At 47.6% G+C, this 14,882-nt stretch overlaps 1 protein-coding gene across 5 annotated transcripts in view; it reads left to right on the forward strand.

Annotated features, from left to right (window-relative positions):
• Positions 1-14,882, forward strand: part of AFAP1L1 (actin filament associated protein 1 like 1) — a 69,979-nt gene that overhangs the window by 22,092 nt on the left and 33,005 nt on the right. Inside the window, exons 2-9 of one of the 5 annotated variants that reach the window (XM_078362588.1) lie at positions 557-689; positions 4,762-4,890; positions 5,537-5,620; positions 6,362-6,459; positions 6,917-7,037; positions 7,632-7,740; positions 11,619-11,717; positions 12,877-13,088. In XM_078362588.1, the coding sequence (XP_078218714.1) occupies positions 6,918-7,037; positions 7,632-7,740; positions 11,619-11,717; positions 12,877-13,088 (540 nt within the window). In that variant the 5' untranslated portion in view covers positions 557-689; positions 4,762-4,890; positions 5,537-5,620; positions 6,362-6,459; position 6,917. Of the gene's footprint in view, positions 1-556; positions 690-4,297; positions 4,546-4,761; positions 4,891-5,536; positions 5,621-6,361; positions 6,460-6,916; positions 7,038-7,631; positions 7,741-11,618; positions 11,718-12,876; positions 13,089-14,882 lie in introns of those variants that run through there. The other 4 variants (XM_035288220.3, XM_035288218.3, XM_035288214.3 and 1 more) reach the window with 4 other exon arrangements.

Below are 14,882 nucleotides of genomic sequence, written 5' to 3' on the forward strand. Positions count from 1 at the left end.
GCTCTGAAGTTCAAACAGGCCCAGTGAGGAGAGGGCCTTCATGCAGGAATTTCAGCCACACATGAAGGTCTCACCCACAGGTGAACGTATCCCCAGATCAAGAGCCTCATGAAGTCATGGCCCAGAGTGCTCCACCGGAGGTCTGTGAGGAAGCCCAGTATTCACATCTGCCCACCTCCTCCCAGCCCCAGCCTGGCCTCCTGGCCTCTGCCGCACTGAGCTTGGCTGAAGTCTTCTGATGGAGCATTCAGGTGCAAGGTCAGACAGGCAGGGGTTCAAGGCCTGGCTTTACTGCTTACCGACTAAGTAACTTCACTTCTCTGAGCCTCCATTTCCTCCTTTGTAGGGCATTGGAGGATTAAATGAGATAATGTGCATTAACTGCCCAGCTCAGGGTAACTGCTCAGCTCCAGGGAATGACTCTGGCAGGTTCAGTGCAAGCCACGCTTTGCATCATGGTCCCCCTCCCTCTGCCCCTGCTGCCTGCCAGATCTGTTCAGGTCACAGAAACCCCACGAGGACTGGCAGCCCCTCATTCTCCGTCTGCTTCTTTCAGATGCACTCAGTCCCTTTCTTCTCCTTTGGTCTGCTTGAACTTTGGTGATCAAATCTCAGTTAAAGGAAGAGCACTTAGATATCAAGGTCCAGTGTTAAGAATCTCATCAAAGACCAGGAAGGAAACAAAAAAGGTATGACAAAGCTTGGGTGCTAAAGCTCAGGTTTTCAAATGCAGAGCACTCACACAGAACCTAACCGTTCTTACTATAACAAACCTTAAATTAGAAACAGTATAGCATTTAGAAGCCAGAAAGCTGCCACACTTAGCATTTACTGATAGCAACAAGAAATTGTTGAAACCTCGCAGCAAAAAGAAAGAGACAGAAGGAAAGAAAGAAACAAAAGAAAAGAGGGAGGGGAACAGAAAAGGAAAAAAGAAGAGAGTGGAGAGAGGAAGGGAGGGAAGGGGAAAGGAAGGAAGGAAAAAGGTGGGGGGACAGATCTTAAAAACCCAAAAACTTTAGCAATTAGTCATTCATTGGGGGACAGCAGTTTTTAAAGTGCAGCTAGGGATGAGGGGGCTGTCTGGGGGCAGTCCCAAGATGTTTTCAGGGATTTGTAAGGTCCAAACAACTTCTGTGTAATACTAAGACATTATATATCTTTTTGCTACTATTCTCTACAAGTTTACAGTGGAGTTTTCCAAGCACAACCTGTGATGAAGGGGTAACTTTGAAGGCTAGTGGGATAAGTATCTGTGTGTTCTTGTGTTTCATAATTTCTCAGTTTTCATGCTAATACAGTAAATATTGATAGATACAACCCACATAGAACAAAAGCAATTTGGGAACCTCAACAATTTTTTTAAGACAGGGTCTTGCTCTTTTACCCAAGCGGGAGCACAGTCAGGACTCACTACAACCTCTACCTCTCAGGGTCAAGAGATCCTCCCACCACGGCCTCCTACGTAGCTAGGACTACAGGCACATGCCACCACTCCCAGCTCATTTTTTGTATATTTTTGTAGACGGTGTTTTACCATGTTGCCTAGTCTGGTCTCAAATTCCTGAGCTTAAGTGATTGGCTCATCTCGACTTCCCAAAATACTGAGATTACAGGCATGAGCCAACACACCTGCCCCCCATAATTTTTTAAAGTATAAAAGGACAATGATACCAAAAAGCTTCAGAATGACTGGTATAGGGATAAACAGTCTAGTGCACCCCTGTGGAAGAGCAGAGACATATCATGTGATTTTGAATGTGAGTTGTGGCTGCAGGCCACAGGAGTGCTCCCAGGCCACCTCTGACTGCCTTCTTGCATCTGCCGTGTCCTCCTTTGTGAGTAGTTACCTATGAGTAGTTACACATGTGTGTGTATAAGAGACAGCAAAAGAATGTCACTGGGACAATTGGAACAATCTCTTATTTATTTTTTCTAATCCCTACCCAGGGGCCCAGCTGACACATAATTAATTAGTGCCCAGTAAGTGCTTTGGAATTGAGTTAACCAACATTTGGTGTGCTATTAGTCTGTTCTCATGCTGCTATTAAAAAGAGGTTTAATTGACTCACAATTCAGCATGGCTGGGGAGCCCTCAGGAAACTTACAATCAAGGGGAAGCAAACATTTCCTTCTTCACATGGCAGCAGCAAGGAGAGGTGCCAAGCAAAAATGGGAAAAGCCCCTAATAAAATCATCAGATCCCATGAGAACTCACTCACTATCAAGAGAACAGCAGCAAGGGGATAACTGACCCCATGATTCAATTACCTCCCTCTGGGTCCCTCCCATGACACATGGGGATTACGGGAGCTACAATTCAAGATGAGATTTGGGTGGGGACACAGCCAAGCCATATCAGTGTGTCTATTGAGGGCGCCAGAGAGGTTTGTGATTCCATTTGAAAAGATTTCCTTAAAAACAACTAAAGTTTGGCTAAAATGATTTTAAAGGATTACCTGCTTTAAAGAGGGAAACATAGCCATCCAGAACCCGTGTATATGTGGCGTGGAGGGGGCTCAGGCCCTGGAGGCTGCAGGATCTCCAGGGACCTTTTGCCTGCACTCTGGAGGGGAGCAGCACCCCCACCAGAGTTATGCCACTCTGATCCCTAGGGATGGATCACACAGACTTGGAATCAGCCTGGCTCCACCTCTCAAGCTGTGCCACCATCCGATAGCTGCCCCAGCCTCAGTGTCATCTTCTGAAAAATAGACATTGGCAGTCCCAATAGGACTGCCCACAGATGTGCCCTGGGATTGGATGGAAAAATGCACAGAACACCCCCCCACCCTCAGTGCCCAGCAGCTGAGAGTGCACATAAGACAGGAGCTGCCCATATCAGCCTTCAGCTCATTGTCAACAAGTCTGGGGTGGTGATGGATTGCCACAGAGACACTGCAGCATCATGCTTTCCTAACAAGGATCACTATCTATACTAAGATTTATATTTAAAAGAAGGTCCTAGTGTGGTCATCTGTTCATTCCTCTCTTGTCAGACACATGAAGAGCACCCACACTGAGCAGGCCCCAGACTAGATGATAAGGAAGCAGAGATTCACAGTCCAGTCCATTCCTTCTAGAGCCTCACTGCCTGCCAAGGGAGGCAGGCACTCAGGGATCAGCACAGATCAGTGCAGTAAATTCTTCAATGACAGCAAGAATAGCTGACTTGTGGTGAGCATTCTCTCTGTGCCGGGTAAAGCCCTTTGCATGCCTGGTGTCATTAATTCTCACAGCCACCCTATGAGGCAAATGCTGTTATTATCCCCCCTTTAAAGGAGGAAACTGAATCACCCACAGGTTAAGTGATTTGCTAATGAATGATAGAGCCTGAATTTGAACCCAGGTGATCTGGCTCCAGGGCCTGTTCTCTTCTGCATGGTGCTGTATCTCCTCCTACACCTCCAGGCCCTGCAGCTCCAGGTCAGTGTCTCCTGTTTCCTCAGGAGGGCCCAGGGTGGAGAACAGCACATGGAGTTAGGAGTCATGGCTGGAGCTGAAGTCCTGGCTTTCCTTCTTGCCTCTGTGTAACTTCAAGCAAGTTATTTATCTTCTCTGAGCCTTAGTGTTTTCATCTACAAGGTAGAGGTGATCATGAGACCTACCTCAAAACTTATTGGTAGGAGCAAAGCAAATACTGTGAGTCAGTATATATCTCTGTGGTTAAAAGAAGAGAATGAAGAAAGTGGCTTCACTGTAGGCTCTGCTAGCTGTGTGATCCTAGAGAAGGTATTTAACCTCCTGGAGCTTTAGCTTCATCCTCCATATAATGGACCTAATAAAATGCTTGATAAGAGATTTGAATGAGACAATAAAATGTAAAAGGGCTGAACACAACAGTAATGATTGTTCAGCACAGGTTGGCTTCTATTATCATGCGTAAGTGCTTAGTGGGTTGCAAAGCAGGACAGTACTACCGCAATGAAGCTGGTCTTTGGCTCTAAGGCAAACCAAGTCCCAAGTTAGTTTTGGGACAGGGAGACATCAATGACATCATGATCTTGGCACGTAGCAGTCCTTAAAGGACTCTGTGCTCTTGCAACTCAGCATGGCCCTGGACAACTAGCATCAGCTGCAGCTGGGCACAGGTCAGAAATGCAGAATCTTGGATTCCACCCCACACCTCCTGAATCAGAATTTGCATTTTGACAAAATCCCCAGGTAATTCTTACACACACTCAAGTTTGAAAAGCACTGACGTCACGTGGAAAGAAAGAATGGCAATGGTAGCATGGAGTGAGAAGGGTTAATGTTTAGTTTGGCTGCAGCCAAGGCAACGGAAACAGAAGGTTCCAGAGATTGAAGTGCATCAACTGATGGGACAGGAAGGCTCCCTTTCCTGCCTGTATCCTGGATGGCCAGGGGCTCCGGCCTGAGACCTGTGCTGAGCTTTGAGCTGCAGTGAGAAAGGACCCTGGTCCAGCAAAGCAGAGGGCAATCTGGAACACGGGGAGGCCTGAGAGCCTCTGCTTGGGGCTGCCTGGGCTCAGCATTGCCAGGTGAGCCCAGGGAGGTCCAATCCTTGGGCCAACGCCATCTGAGGTAGAGTGGGGAGGAGACCCAAAGAAACACCACGGGACTACCTGAGCAGGACCCTCCCATGGGAGCTGGGTGGCCAGTGCTGGGACAGCTGAGAGCCCCCGGGTCTGCCTGCGCACCTGGACCTGCCCTCTCTCCCCTGCCACCCTGCTGTAGGTGGTGAGGGGCCAGGCTCCCAGATACAGAGCTGTGACTGTGCCCATCTGCCTTCCTCCGCAGTGCTGGAGCAGCTGCTCCCAGAGCTCACTGGGCTGCTCAGCCTCCTGGACCACGAGTACCTCAGCGATACTGCCCTGGAGAAGAAGATGGCCGTGGCCTCCATCCTGCAGAGCCTGCAGCCCCTTCCAGGTCAGCCACCAGCAGCCTTCCTGGAAGAGTGCCACTTATGCAGGACAACAAAACCTCCCTTCACCCCGACTCAAGAACATGCAGGAACCGTCTGCCCCACCCCCACCCCAGGGGCTGCTGCAGGAGGAAAGCTAAGCCCTGGACACAGCGACCAATGCATTCTATGCATGCTCTTGCCCAATGTCCTCCTCCGCCAGAGCCCCACCTCCCCACCGACAGCCCTGGCTGTGCTCTTTGTACTTCTTTACCCCCGCCCTCCACACACATATGCACATACACATACAACACACCCCCCACACTGATCTACAACACACACACACACAGCCCCTCACACAACTCTACATGCTCCCATGCCCCACACACATCCACCACACCTGACACATGACACATATACAACCTCACATAAGCCTGGCAGCCCCAATAATCTGTCTCCATGCTTGGCTTCTGGGCATCCTTTTACTTAGAGAAAGAGATCTTCAATAACATCGTAAAAACTAAAAGTTGGAAAACCAGTGAAATAATTTAGGACATGAATGCACTTTGCAAAGTGAGCACTGTGTCCCGTGTGGGCTAGAAGTATGAGTGGGGTGAAGGAGACCTGACCCCTCCACCTTCACAGCTGGTGTGTCCCCCTTCTTCCTCACAGCAAAGGAGGTCTCCTACCTGTATGTGAACACAGCAGACCTCCACTCAGGGCCCAGCTTCGTGGAGTCCCTTTTTGAAGAATTTGGTAAGCGACCCTCTCCCAGCCTCAGCTACAGAGCCATCCCTCTCTCCCTGTGTGTGTGGCAGGGTCCCAGGACTGGGCTGGGCCTGGCTCTAACATCATTAAATCGCTTTGGGCAAGTCCTTGACCCCTCTGGGCTCTGCCAGCTCTGAAAGTCTAATCAAAGTCTGCATGGAAATAGGAATTCATCTTAGAGATTTGAGGAATGTTAGGGATGGCCATGCGATCCAAAGAAGGCATGGCACATTAGGTTGTTTCCTTGCCGGCCATGCCCAGGTGATTACCACTAGAGACACTGGGCTGAGCAGTGCAGTGGCTCAGCAGAAATGAGAGCTTGCATGGCTGCATGCAGAGTACCTGCTGTCCTAGCCCTTTCCTGAGGGAACACAGCCCTGTTCGACATAGAAAGAAAGCTACAGGCCCAGCGAGAGAGCATTGGGGACTCACAGACAGGGAGCACACTGTGCCTTCATGACATAACCCTCAAAGATTTCCAAAGTACCATAACAAATATGATTTTATTTGATCCTCCCTGCAATCCTGGAAGACAGGCAAGGCAGACATCATTGCAGCCAGCATACACATGAGTTTCAGAGTCATAAGTCATTTACTTAGGGTTATTAATGGAGGGGTGGTAGAGCCCAACCTCACACTCAGGCCTCCTGACCCCAAATCCAGCCCTCTTCCCCTGGGCTAGGCTGCTCATCCTTGGCTTTCTCTGCCCAATGGCCTAACCCTGTGTAGACTGTGACCTGAGTGACCTTCAGAACATGCCAGAGGATGAGGGGGAGCCCAGCAAAGGAGCCAGCCCTGAGCCAGCCAAGAGCCCATGCCTGAGAAACGTGAGTCATGACCTGGGTTCCCATACCTCAGGGCCTCTGTCCCTCAGGAGGAGGCAAGGGAAGCTCTCCCCTTCATGCTGGGTGCCCTCCTGGCAGTTCCGGACCCTGTTGACTCTCTTAGGTTTGGGTGAGGACACAGGCAGCACTGTGTGAACATTTCAATGGCCTGTGACATGCTCACTGTATGTTATTTTCCTTATTTCTTTTATTTTTTATTTTGCCACCTTCCTGACTGGGAAGTCACTGTGTTCGTGCTGAGCAGGGGGAATGTGGTGAACTTCTCTGTGCCCTCAGGCCCAAAGGATATCACCACCCCAACTTCTGTTGCATAACATAAGCCAGGCTATAGGAAAAGCTCCAGACCAGGAGTTGGGTGACCTCTGTCTGCCCTATGACACTGCCATGTAGCCTTGGGCAAGTCGCTTCTCTTCTCTGAGCCTGAGTTTTTCACCTACAGAATGAAAGACTGGACCAGCTGTAGGATGCCCAATCCTGGGGCCATGGAATTACAGCAAGGGGCTCATAATCACAAGAAGTTCTGTCAACTGTGTAATTCATTGGCATCATCACCAGCAATGGTACCAGTCACTAATAACTTACTATGTCCTTTACATGCTGACAGCAACTCAGTGAGGTTGGCATGATTGTTATCCCCATTTTACAGATGAGGAAACTGAGGCTCAGAGAGAATGAGTGATATGCCCCATGTCCCACAACTCATATGTGGCAGAACTTAGCTGTAAAGCCATGGTTCCCCTGGCGCAGTTGCTCAGCACTCAGCCGCAGGTGGTCCTGCCTCACTAAAGAACAGGGCTCACGCTTCCTTATGCTACTGCACTCGTGTGTATGTAGATGTGGTTACAGAGTAGTGCAGAGCTCACAGTAGTTTTTCGTAATTCTGTATGTGCTCCATAAAAAGTATGACTACTACTATTTGGCAGTCCACAAAACTTGCAGACATTCCAGGGGAATGCTGATGATTAAAAAAATTGGGTTAAGAAGCACTGGATAATTATGCCCTAGGGTTTTGCCAGCTCTGCAATTCTATTAAAAAGTATGGCTTCACATTTAGACTGCCTCCTGCCTTCCACGAGCTCCTGCCTTCTTCTCCCTCAGCCTCCCTCTCCCCACCCTGCTCTGCTCCCCTAGCCCTCTTTTTTGTCCCCTTGCAGGCAGCTGACCTGCCTCCACCACTCCCCAACAAGCCTCCCCCTGAGGACTACTATGAAGAGGCCCTTCCTCTGGGACCCGGCAAGTCCCCTGAGTACATCAGCTCCCACAGTAAGTTCTGGTCCCCTTGGTGGGGCTGGGGACTTCCCCTCCCTGAGAAGCCAGATCTAAGTTCCTCTGTATCCTGCGGCGGGAGCTGGAGCTGCAAGCCTGTCACCATCCCAACCATGTCACCACTGGCTGAGGAGAAGCTTCCCTGGGCACCTGGCCTCTTCAGTGAGAGTCTGGGTAGACCATTGGATATGGCCCCAGGGGCTGGGGTCTTGAGTTCTAGTCCCAGATTTCTGTGGCCTTGGAAAATCCCCTTGACCTCTACGGATCTCTGTTCTTCCACCCTTAAAAAAGAGGAACCAGATACACCTGTGTCAGTGTGCTAGGAGGCGGCTACATAGATGACCACCATTATACTGTTCCCCCTACTAAAACTGCCAACCCAAGCGTGGTGGTGAAATTGTTTCAGTAGAATCACATCCTACAGGTGGATTAGGTTGTCAGGTCAATGCATAAAATAAAAAGCACATGGTCTAAACTACAGGTTGTCAGAGTAGGGTGGGGGGGACCTAGGGGTTCATAAGATGATGTAGGCAGAAACATCAGAAGCTTTACTTCTGTTTAGTTCAAGACATCTTTTAATAAATTCCATGTAAATGTTTTGTCGTGTTTATGATCTGATAATAGCATATTTGTTTTTAAAAATTACATATACATATATAACATACAAAAATAAATATAAAGATATGTATGTATTTTTACTAGGAGCTGGGTGCAATAAAATGATTTAGTGGGCACTGGTACAAGTTACCACTGAAAATCTCTTAACTGGCCATAAAGGAGAGCCTGTGATCTTTTCATTCCTCCAGCACTGCAACACATGGACGTTCTTTTGAATGAAGAGCAGATGAAATCACTTGTTTGGGTAAAAGGATTTAACATTACATATAAGAAACTATATGCTCGTGTTTGGATGGCTCAGAATGAGTAGTTGAATTTGTATAAGATAATGTTTGTATGATGCTACTCTGTCATTCAGCAGCACAGTGACATGTTCTCCAACCACCAAAAAATAATCAAATAGATCTGTCTCTGCTGATGAATTCATTTTAGAATTGATCTAATCAATTCTAAATCACGAGGTCAGGAGATCGAGACCATCCTGGACAATATGGTGAAACCCTGTCTCTACTGAAAATACAAAAATTAGCTGGGAGTGGTAGTGCGTGCCTGTAATCCCAGCTACTCGGGAGGCTGAGGCAGGAGAATTGCTTGATCGGCACAGACAGATCTGTTTTATTATTGTCATTGAAAACATCAAATACAGAATATTGTATACAACAATTCCATTTGTTTTTTAAAATAGGGTACACACACACAGATACACACACGCATGCATCCCTTTTAACAATTTTTTGAGGATATGCAAGGCACTATTAACAGGATTTTCCTGTGGGAAATTAATAGAAATATGGGTGAAGGGAACATATTTTTTCATTCATACTCTTTGTGTTACTGTTTGTGCTTTTTACCATGGGTGAATTTTTTTGTTGTGGTAAAATACATGTAAGATTAACTATTCCACGATTTCAAACTGTCCAACAAGAGGCATTTAGTGCATTCACAGTGTTTGCAGCCACCATTTTCTAGTCACCAAACGTTGTCATCACCCCAGACACCTCATGGGGAGAAACCTAAGCAGTCACCCCCATTCCCCATCCCACCCCCAGCCCCTGCTAACCACCAATTCACTTTCTGTCCAAATGGATTTGCCTATTCTGGACATTTCACATAAATGGAATCATACAATCTGTGGCCTTTTGTGTCTGGCTTCTCTCACTTAGCATGTTTTCTAGGTTCATCCACATTGTAGCATGCCTCAGAATTTCTTTCCTTTCTATGGCTGAACACTAGTCCACCGTACAGATAGACAACTTTGTGCTTATCCATTCCTCAGCTGATGGAGCTTGGGCTGTTTGCACCTTTTAGCTATGGTGCTTGGACCAGGTAATCCACAGCCCTCTTCCGCCTTGATAGTCTGAGGTTCTGTTACCGCAAACAGCTGTTGGGATGTAACTTTATTTTACGTACTCAAGGACAGGGGACAAAGTACTGCTGGGCCTCAAATCCCAGATCAAGCCTATTGGCTAGTTGGGGCTCCTTTACCTCCCAAGAGAGCTCACCTCCCTCTCAGACAAGGCAGAGAAGCCACCTCCCAGAAGCAGCTGGAATCCTGGGGCAGAAGGAAAGGGAGGGCTTCAGGAAGGGCAGGGCACCCTGTCCAGGGAGAGCACACCAAGCCCCTCAGGGAGTATCCTTCCTCTCACACAGTGTCCAGCACTACCAGGTGTCTTAGCAATGTGTTCCCATGCCCCCTCACCCTTCCCCACATCACACCTCTAACCCTGACACCCCTGTTCACCTCCCAGAGATGTCCAGTGTCTGAAGCCTCAGGGTGCCTGCTGGAAAGGCGGGCTCCGAGCCTCACTTGGGAGATAGAACTGTGTGTCCCAGTCACTGGGAATGTCAGTGCTGCCGTCCTCAGGAAACAGATGCGCAGGAGGGGCTAGGAGCCCAGAGCAGCGTTCTGAAGAGCAATGTGCTATGAGAGTGAGTTGGACTGGGTGAAGGAAGGCTTCCTGGAGTGGGGGATATGCGCCATCCCCTGAGCAGGCACTCTTAGTTCTGATCCAGGTTCTGTCACCAGCAAACGGTGTGTGGCTTGTTTCTTGTCTGTAAAATGGAACTGATATCTACCTCCCTGCCTAGTGGGAATCAAAGGAGACAATCACAGTAACAACAGCTGGCATTTGTTTAGCATGCTGTGTGTGCCAGGCGCTGTCCTGAGAATCAACATGCATTGTACCACTAAGCCAAGGTGGGAATTGCTCAGGTCACTTTACAGATCAAGAATCTGAAATGAGGAGAGACTTTTCTTTTTGAGGTCACTCAGTAAATGATAAAGATAGGATTTGAACTCAACTCTGATTGATACCAAAGTACATGCTCTTAACCATCTGAACTTCAAAGTATGTTCCAGGGACTGCCTGCATCAAAATAACCTTTCTAAATAATTATTAAATAAATTTGTTCCATCTCATTGGAGTTCAGCATAGTTTCTATCTTTACATATGTTTAGGATTTTCCGATTAGTCATTTTTAATGCAGATTGCTCAACCCGGCCCACCCCAGTGAACCAGAATCTCTGGGGATACAGCCCAGGGGTCTGCATTTTCAAACAAGTCCCAGGTGATTCTGACACAAAATACAGCTTGAGACATCCCACTAACTGTCACTGCACCATACTACCTCCCAGCTCCAAATGGGAAGTTGTGAAAATCCACACACATAGTTGTTGCAATCACTATTATGTGCAATATTATCTCCTCTAGTCCAGTTCTTTCTTTGCAGTCTCAGAGGCTTAGAAGGTGAATGATTTTCACAACAAGAGGGAGCAGATGTATTAGGAAGTGAGAGGAAGGGCTAAGGTGGAAGAAGATGAGAAGGCAGAACAGGAAGGGAGGTCTCAGCCCAGGCAGCTGGTACATCGCTATGCTCTGGGGTCACAGAGGAGGAGCTGACCACTCACTGCCTGAGAAAGTCAGGAAAGATCTTTGATCTGGGTCTTAACGGATGAGTAGAAGTCCTCAGTAGAAGATAAGAGAGTACAGGCAACAACATGAACACAGGCCGGGAGATATGATAGCCCAGCAGGGCAGTTTCTGGTGACAGGAGCAGAGGGACTATGGGGAGCTAGAACAGATGAGATGCAGAGAAGAGGCCTCAAACCCTGGCCAGAGCTGCTCAGAACACCTGCTGTCTCTTCCCTGAGGAGGAGCATGGGTGTCAGGGTCTCCCTAGTCCTAGCCCCTCTGGAGTCTGCCTGCATTTCTCCAAAATACATCTCTTTCTGACAATACAGTCTCTTTCTGACACAGATGGCTACAGCCCTGCCCACTCGATTGTGGATGGCTACTATGAGGACGCAGACAGCAGCTACCCAGCAACCAGGGTGAACGGCGAGCTTAAGAGCTCCTGTAAGTACCGGGTGGGTGTCCAGATGCTGGGCAGGGCTTCTGCCCTTGCAAAGAGCAGGACTTGCCCTGGCTCTTAGCATGCATGTGCCCACCAGCCTCTCACCCAGGCCATGGTCTCCAGAGAGGCCCAAAAACCCTTGTTTTGGGTGACCCCAGCACTCAGTGGAAAGACTACTGGAACGGGAGTCAGGAGGGCTGGATGTAACCCTTTCCCTGACTCTTAGTAACTGATCTTAGGTGAGTAATTTCTTTTCACTGTCTCAAGTTTCCTGATCTATAAAATGGAGATTTGCTGGGTTGTTGTGAGAATAACCAGAGACAAGAGATGTCAAGATGAAGGGGTAATGACAAGAGCAGAAATGTACTGAGCATTTATTGGGTGCCAAACAGTTGGCTAAATGCTGCCCATGCACTGGTCTTCAAGTAGCCAGCTGAAGTAGGACTATCAATTATTCTGGGAGGGATAGCCTGGGGAGAAATGCCAAATGTGGGTGAAGGGGAGGAAGGCAGCGATACACACTGCCATGTGTGTACCTATGCAACTGTCTTGCATGTTCTGCACATGTACCCCAAAACCTAAAATGCAATTAAAAATAAATAAATAAATAAATAAACAATTATTCTGGCCACTTAACTGATGAGGACACTGAAGCTCTCAGAAGGGAAGTAACCAAGTCGCAAAGCAAGGGATAAATCAGCACAAAACAGTGCAAAAGTAGGGGCCAGCCAGGTGCAGTGGCTCACACCTGTAATCCCAGCACTTTGGTAGGCCAAGGCGGGTGGATCACCTGAGGTCAGGAGTTCAAGACCAGTCTGGCCAACATAGTAAAACCCTGTCTCTACTAACAATACAAAAAATTAGCCAGGTGTGGTGGTGGGTACCTGTATCCCAGCTACTTGGGAGGCTGAGTCAGAAGAATCACTTGAACTTGGGAGGCAGAGGTTACAGTGAGCCAAGATCACACCACTGCACTCCAGCCTGGTGACAGAGCAAGACTCCATCTAAAAAAAAAAAAAAGTAGGGGTCTTAGTTATCAGTGTCATGCCTTATGGCCACACCTTCCTGGCCCCAGGTCCCAGCACAGGGATGGCTTCAGAGGGGTGAGAAAGTGCTTCCCCGGGATGGTACGGTGACGAAACTTTCCCATGATGCCTGTAGACAATGACTCTGACGCAATGAGCAGCTCCTATGAGTCCTACGATGAAGAGGAGGAGGAAGGGAAGAGCCCACAGCCCCGACACCAGTGGCCCTCAGAGGAGGCCTCCATGCACCTGGTGAAGGAATGCAGGATATGTGCCTTCCTGCTGCGGAAAAAGCGTTTCGGGCAGTGGGCCAAGCAACTGACGGTCATCAGGGAGGACCAGCTCCTGGTGAGTGGTCAGCAGCAACCGTGTGCCTCTTGGCTTCACATGGACTTGCATACGGATAGGTCTCTATATACATGTGGATGTGTCTGCCTTGGGCATGACAGGCTGGACTTTGTGTACAGAAGCTCAAAGCCGCCATGCTCCTAAGAGAACGGGACTTTCCCCACTGGAGCAGAATTTAAACACACAGTCTCTCTCTCTCTTTCTCTCTCTCTCTCTCTCTCTCTCTCTCTCTCTCTCTCTCTCTCTCTCTGTCTCTGTCTCCCTCCCTCTCTATCTCCTCCCTCTGTCTCTCCAATTTAAATAAAGACCTGGGCTGGGCACAGTAGTACATGCCTGTAATCCCAACACTTTTGGAGGCCAAAGCAGGTGGATGATTTGAGGTCAAAAGTTGGAGACCAGCCTGGGCAACATGGTGAAACCCCATCTCTACTAAAAATACAAAAAATTAGCCGGGCATGGTAGTGCGCACCTATAGTCATAGCTACTTGGGAGGCTGAGGCAGGAGAATCTTTTGAACCGGGAAGGCCAAGGTTGCATGAGCCGAGATGGTGCTACTACACTCCAGCCTGGGCAACAGAATGAGACTCTGTCTCAAAAACAAAAAAAGACCTGATATAGGCTTTACCATGTTTTTGTTTTGTCAAAAAAAAATTATTATTAAATCTGTGTTGTTTTTCATTATGCAAGTAAATGTGCTTATGTATAAAACTACAGAAAAACAAATGAAAAGTGATTAAAAAAACTACTGACCAAAGGTCAATAATGTCATTGACCAAGAGATGACCACTATTAAGTGTACACATTTCCACCCTCATTTCCATACATCTGTCTTTTGTAAAAGGAATCCCCTACAACACTCATCGTTCTATTACTTGCTTTTTTAAAAAAAGGGTTTTTTATATTTACCATGTCTCAGCTTATCATGTCATACAAGGAAAAGCTCCTTTAATTGCAAAGTAAGAAAATGAACATAATTTCAGAAAGAGAGTAACTCCTCTCCCCAAGCCTTGCTCAACACATATGCTTCTCAAACATGGCCTTTTCTCACTCCAGGACAGCACTAGTGCAAGAGACATGACAAACCTCTTTCCATTCCTACGACTTCTGTATTCTTCTCGACATATTACAGTGGCTAGGACCTCCAGCATAATGCAAACAAGTGGGAGAGCAGACATCCTTGTCTCAGTCTAGAGTTCAAAAGGGAAGTTACTATTAAGGCTGGTTATGGTGGCTCATGCCTGTAATCCCAGCACTTTGGGAGGCTGAGGCAGGAGGATCACTTGAAGCTAGGAGTTCAAAACTAGCCTGGGCAACAAAGCAAGACTCCATCTCTACAAAAAAAATTTTTTAGTTAGCAAGACATGGTGGTATCCACCTATAGTCCCAGCTACTCAGGAGTCTGAGGCAGGAAGATTGCTCGAGCCCAGGAGTTTGAGGCTGCAGTGAGCTGTGATCACACCACTGCACCCCAGCCTGGGTGATAAAGCAAGACCCAGTCTCTAAAAATAATAATAACAATAATTTACAATTAAGAATGACGTTTGCTGTGGGTTGTTTGTAGACAAAACTGTTCCTTGATGTTGCTGCTTTTCATATACGTCTGGAATCCATTTGCTAGTATTTTGTTCAGGGCTTTTGCAAGTGTGTTATGAGAGAAATTAGCCTATAATTTTCTTTTTTCATAACAGGTTCTGGTATGAAGGTAATGCTGGCCTCATTACAAAAAAATGGGGAAGTAAGAATCATTATTCATAAACTATTGACTTCCCAAGGCCAATCCTCCATCTCTGCTAG

The sequence above is a fragment of the Callithrix jacchus genome, chromosome 2, assembly GCF_049354715.1.
Source record: "Callithrix jacchus isolate 240 chromosome 2, calJac240_pri, whole genome shotgun sequence".
NCBI lineage: Eukaryota > Metazoa > Chordata > Mammalia > Primates > Cebidae > Callithrix > Callithrix jacchus.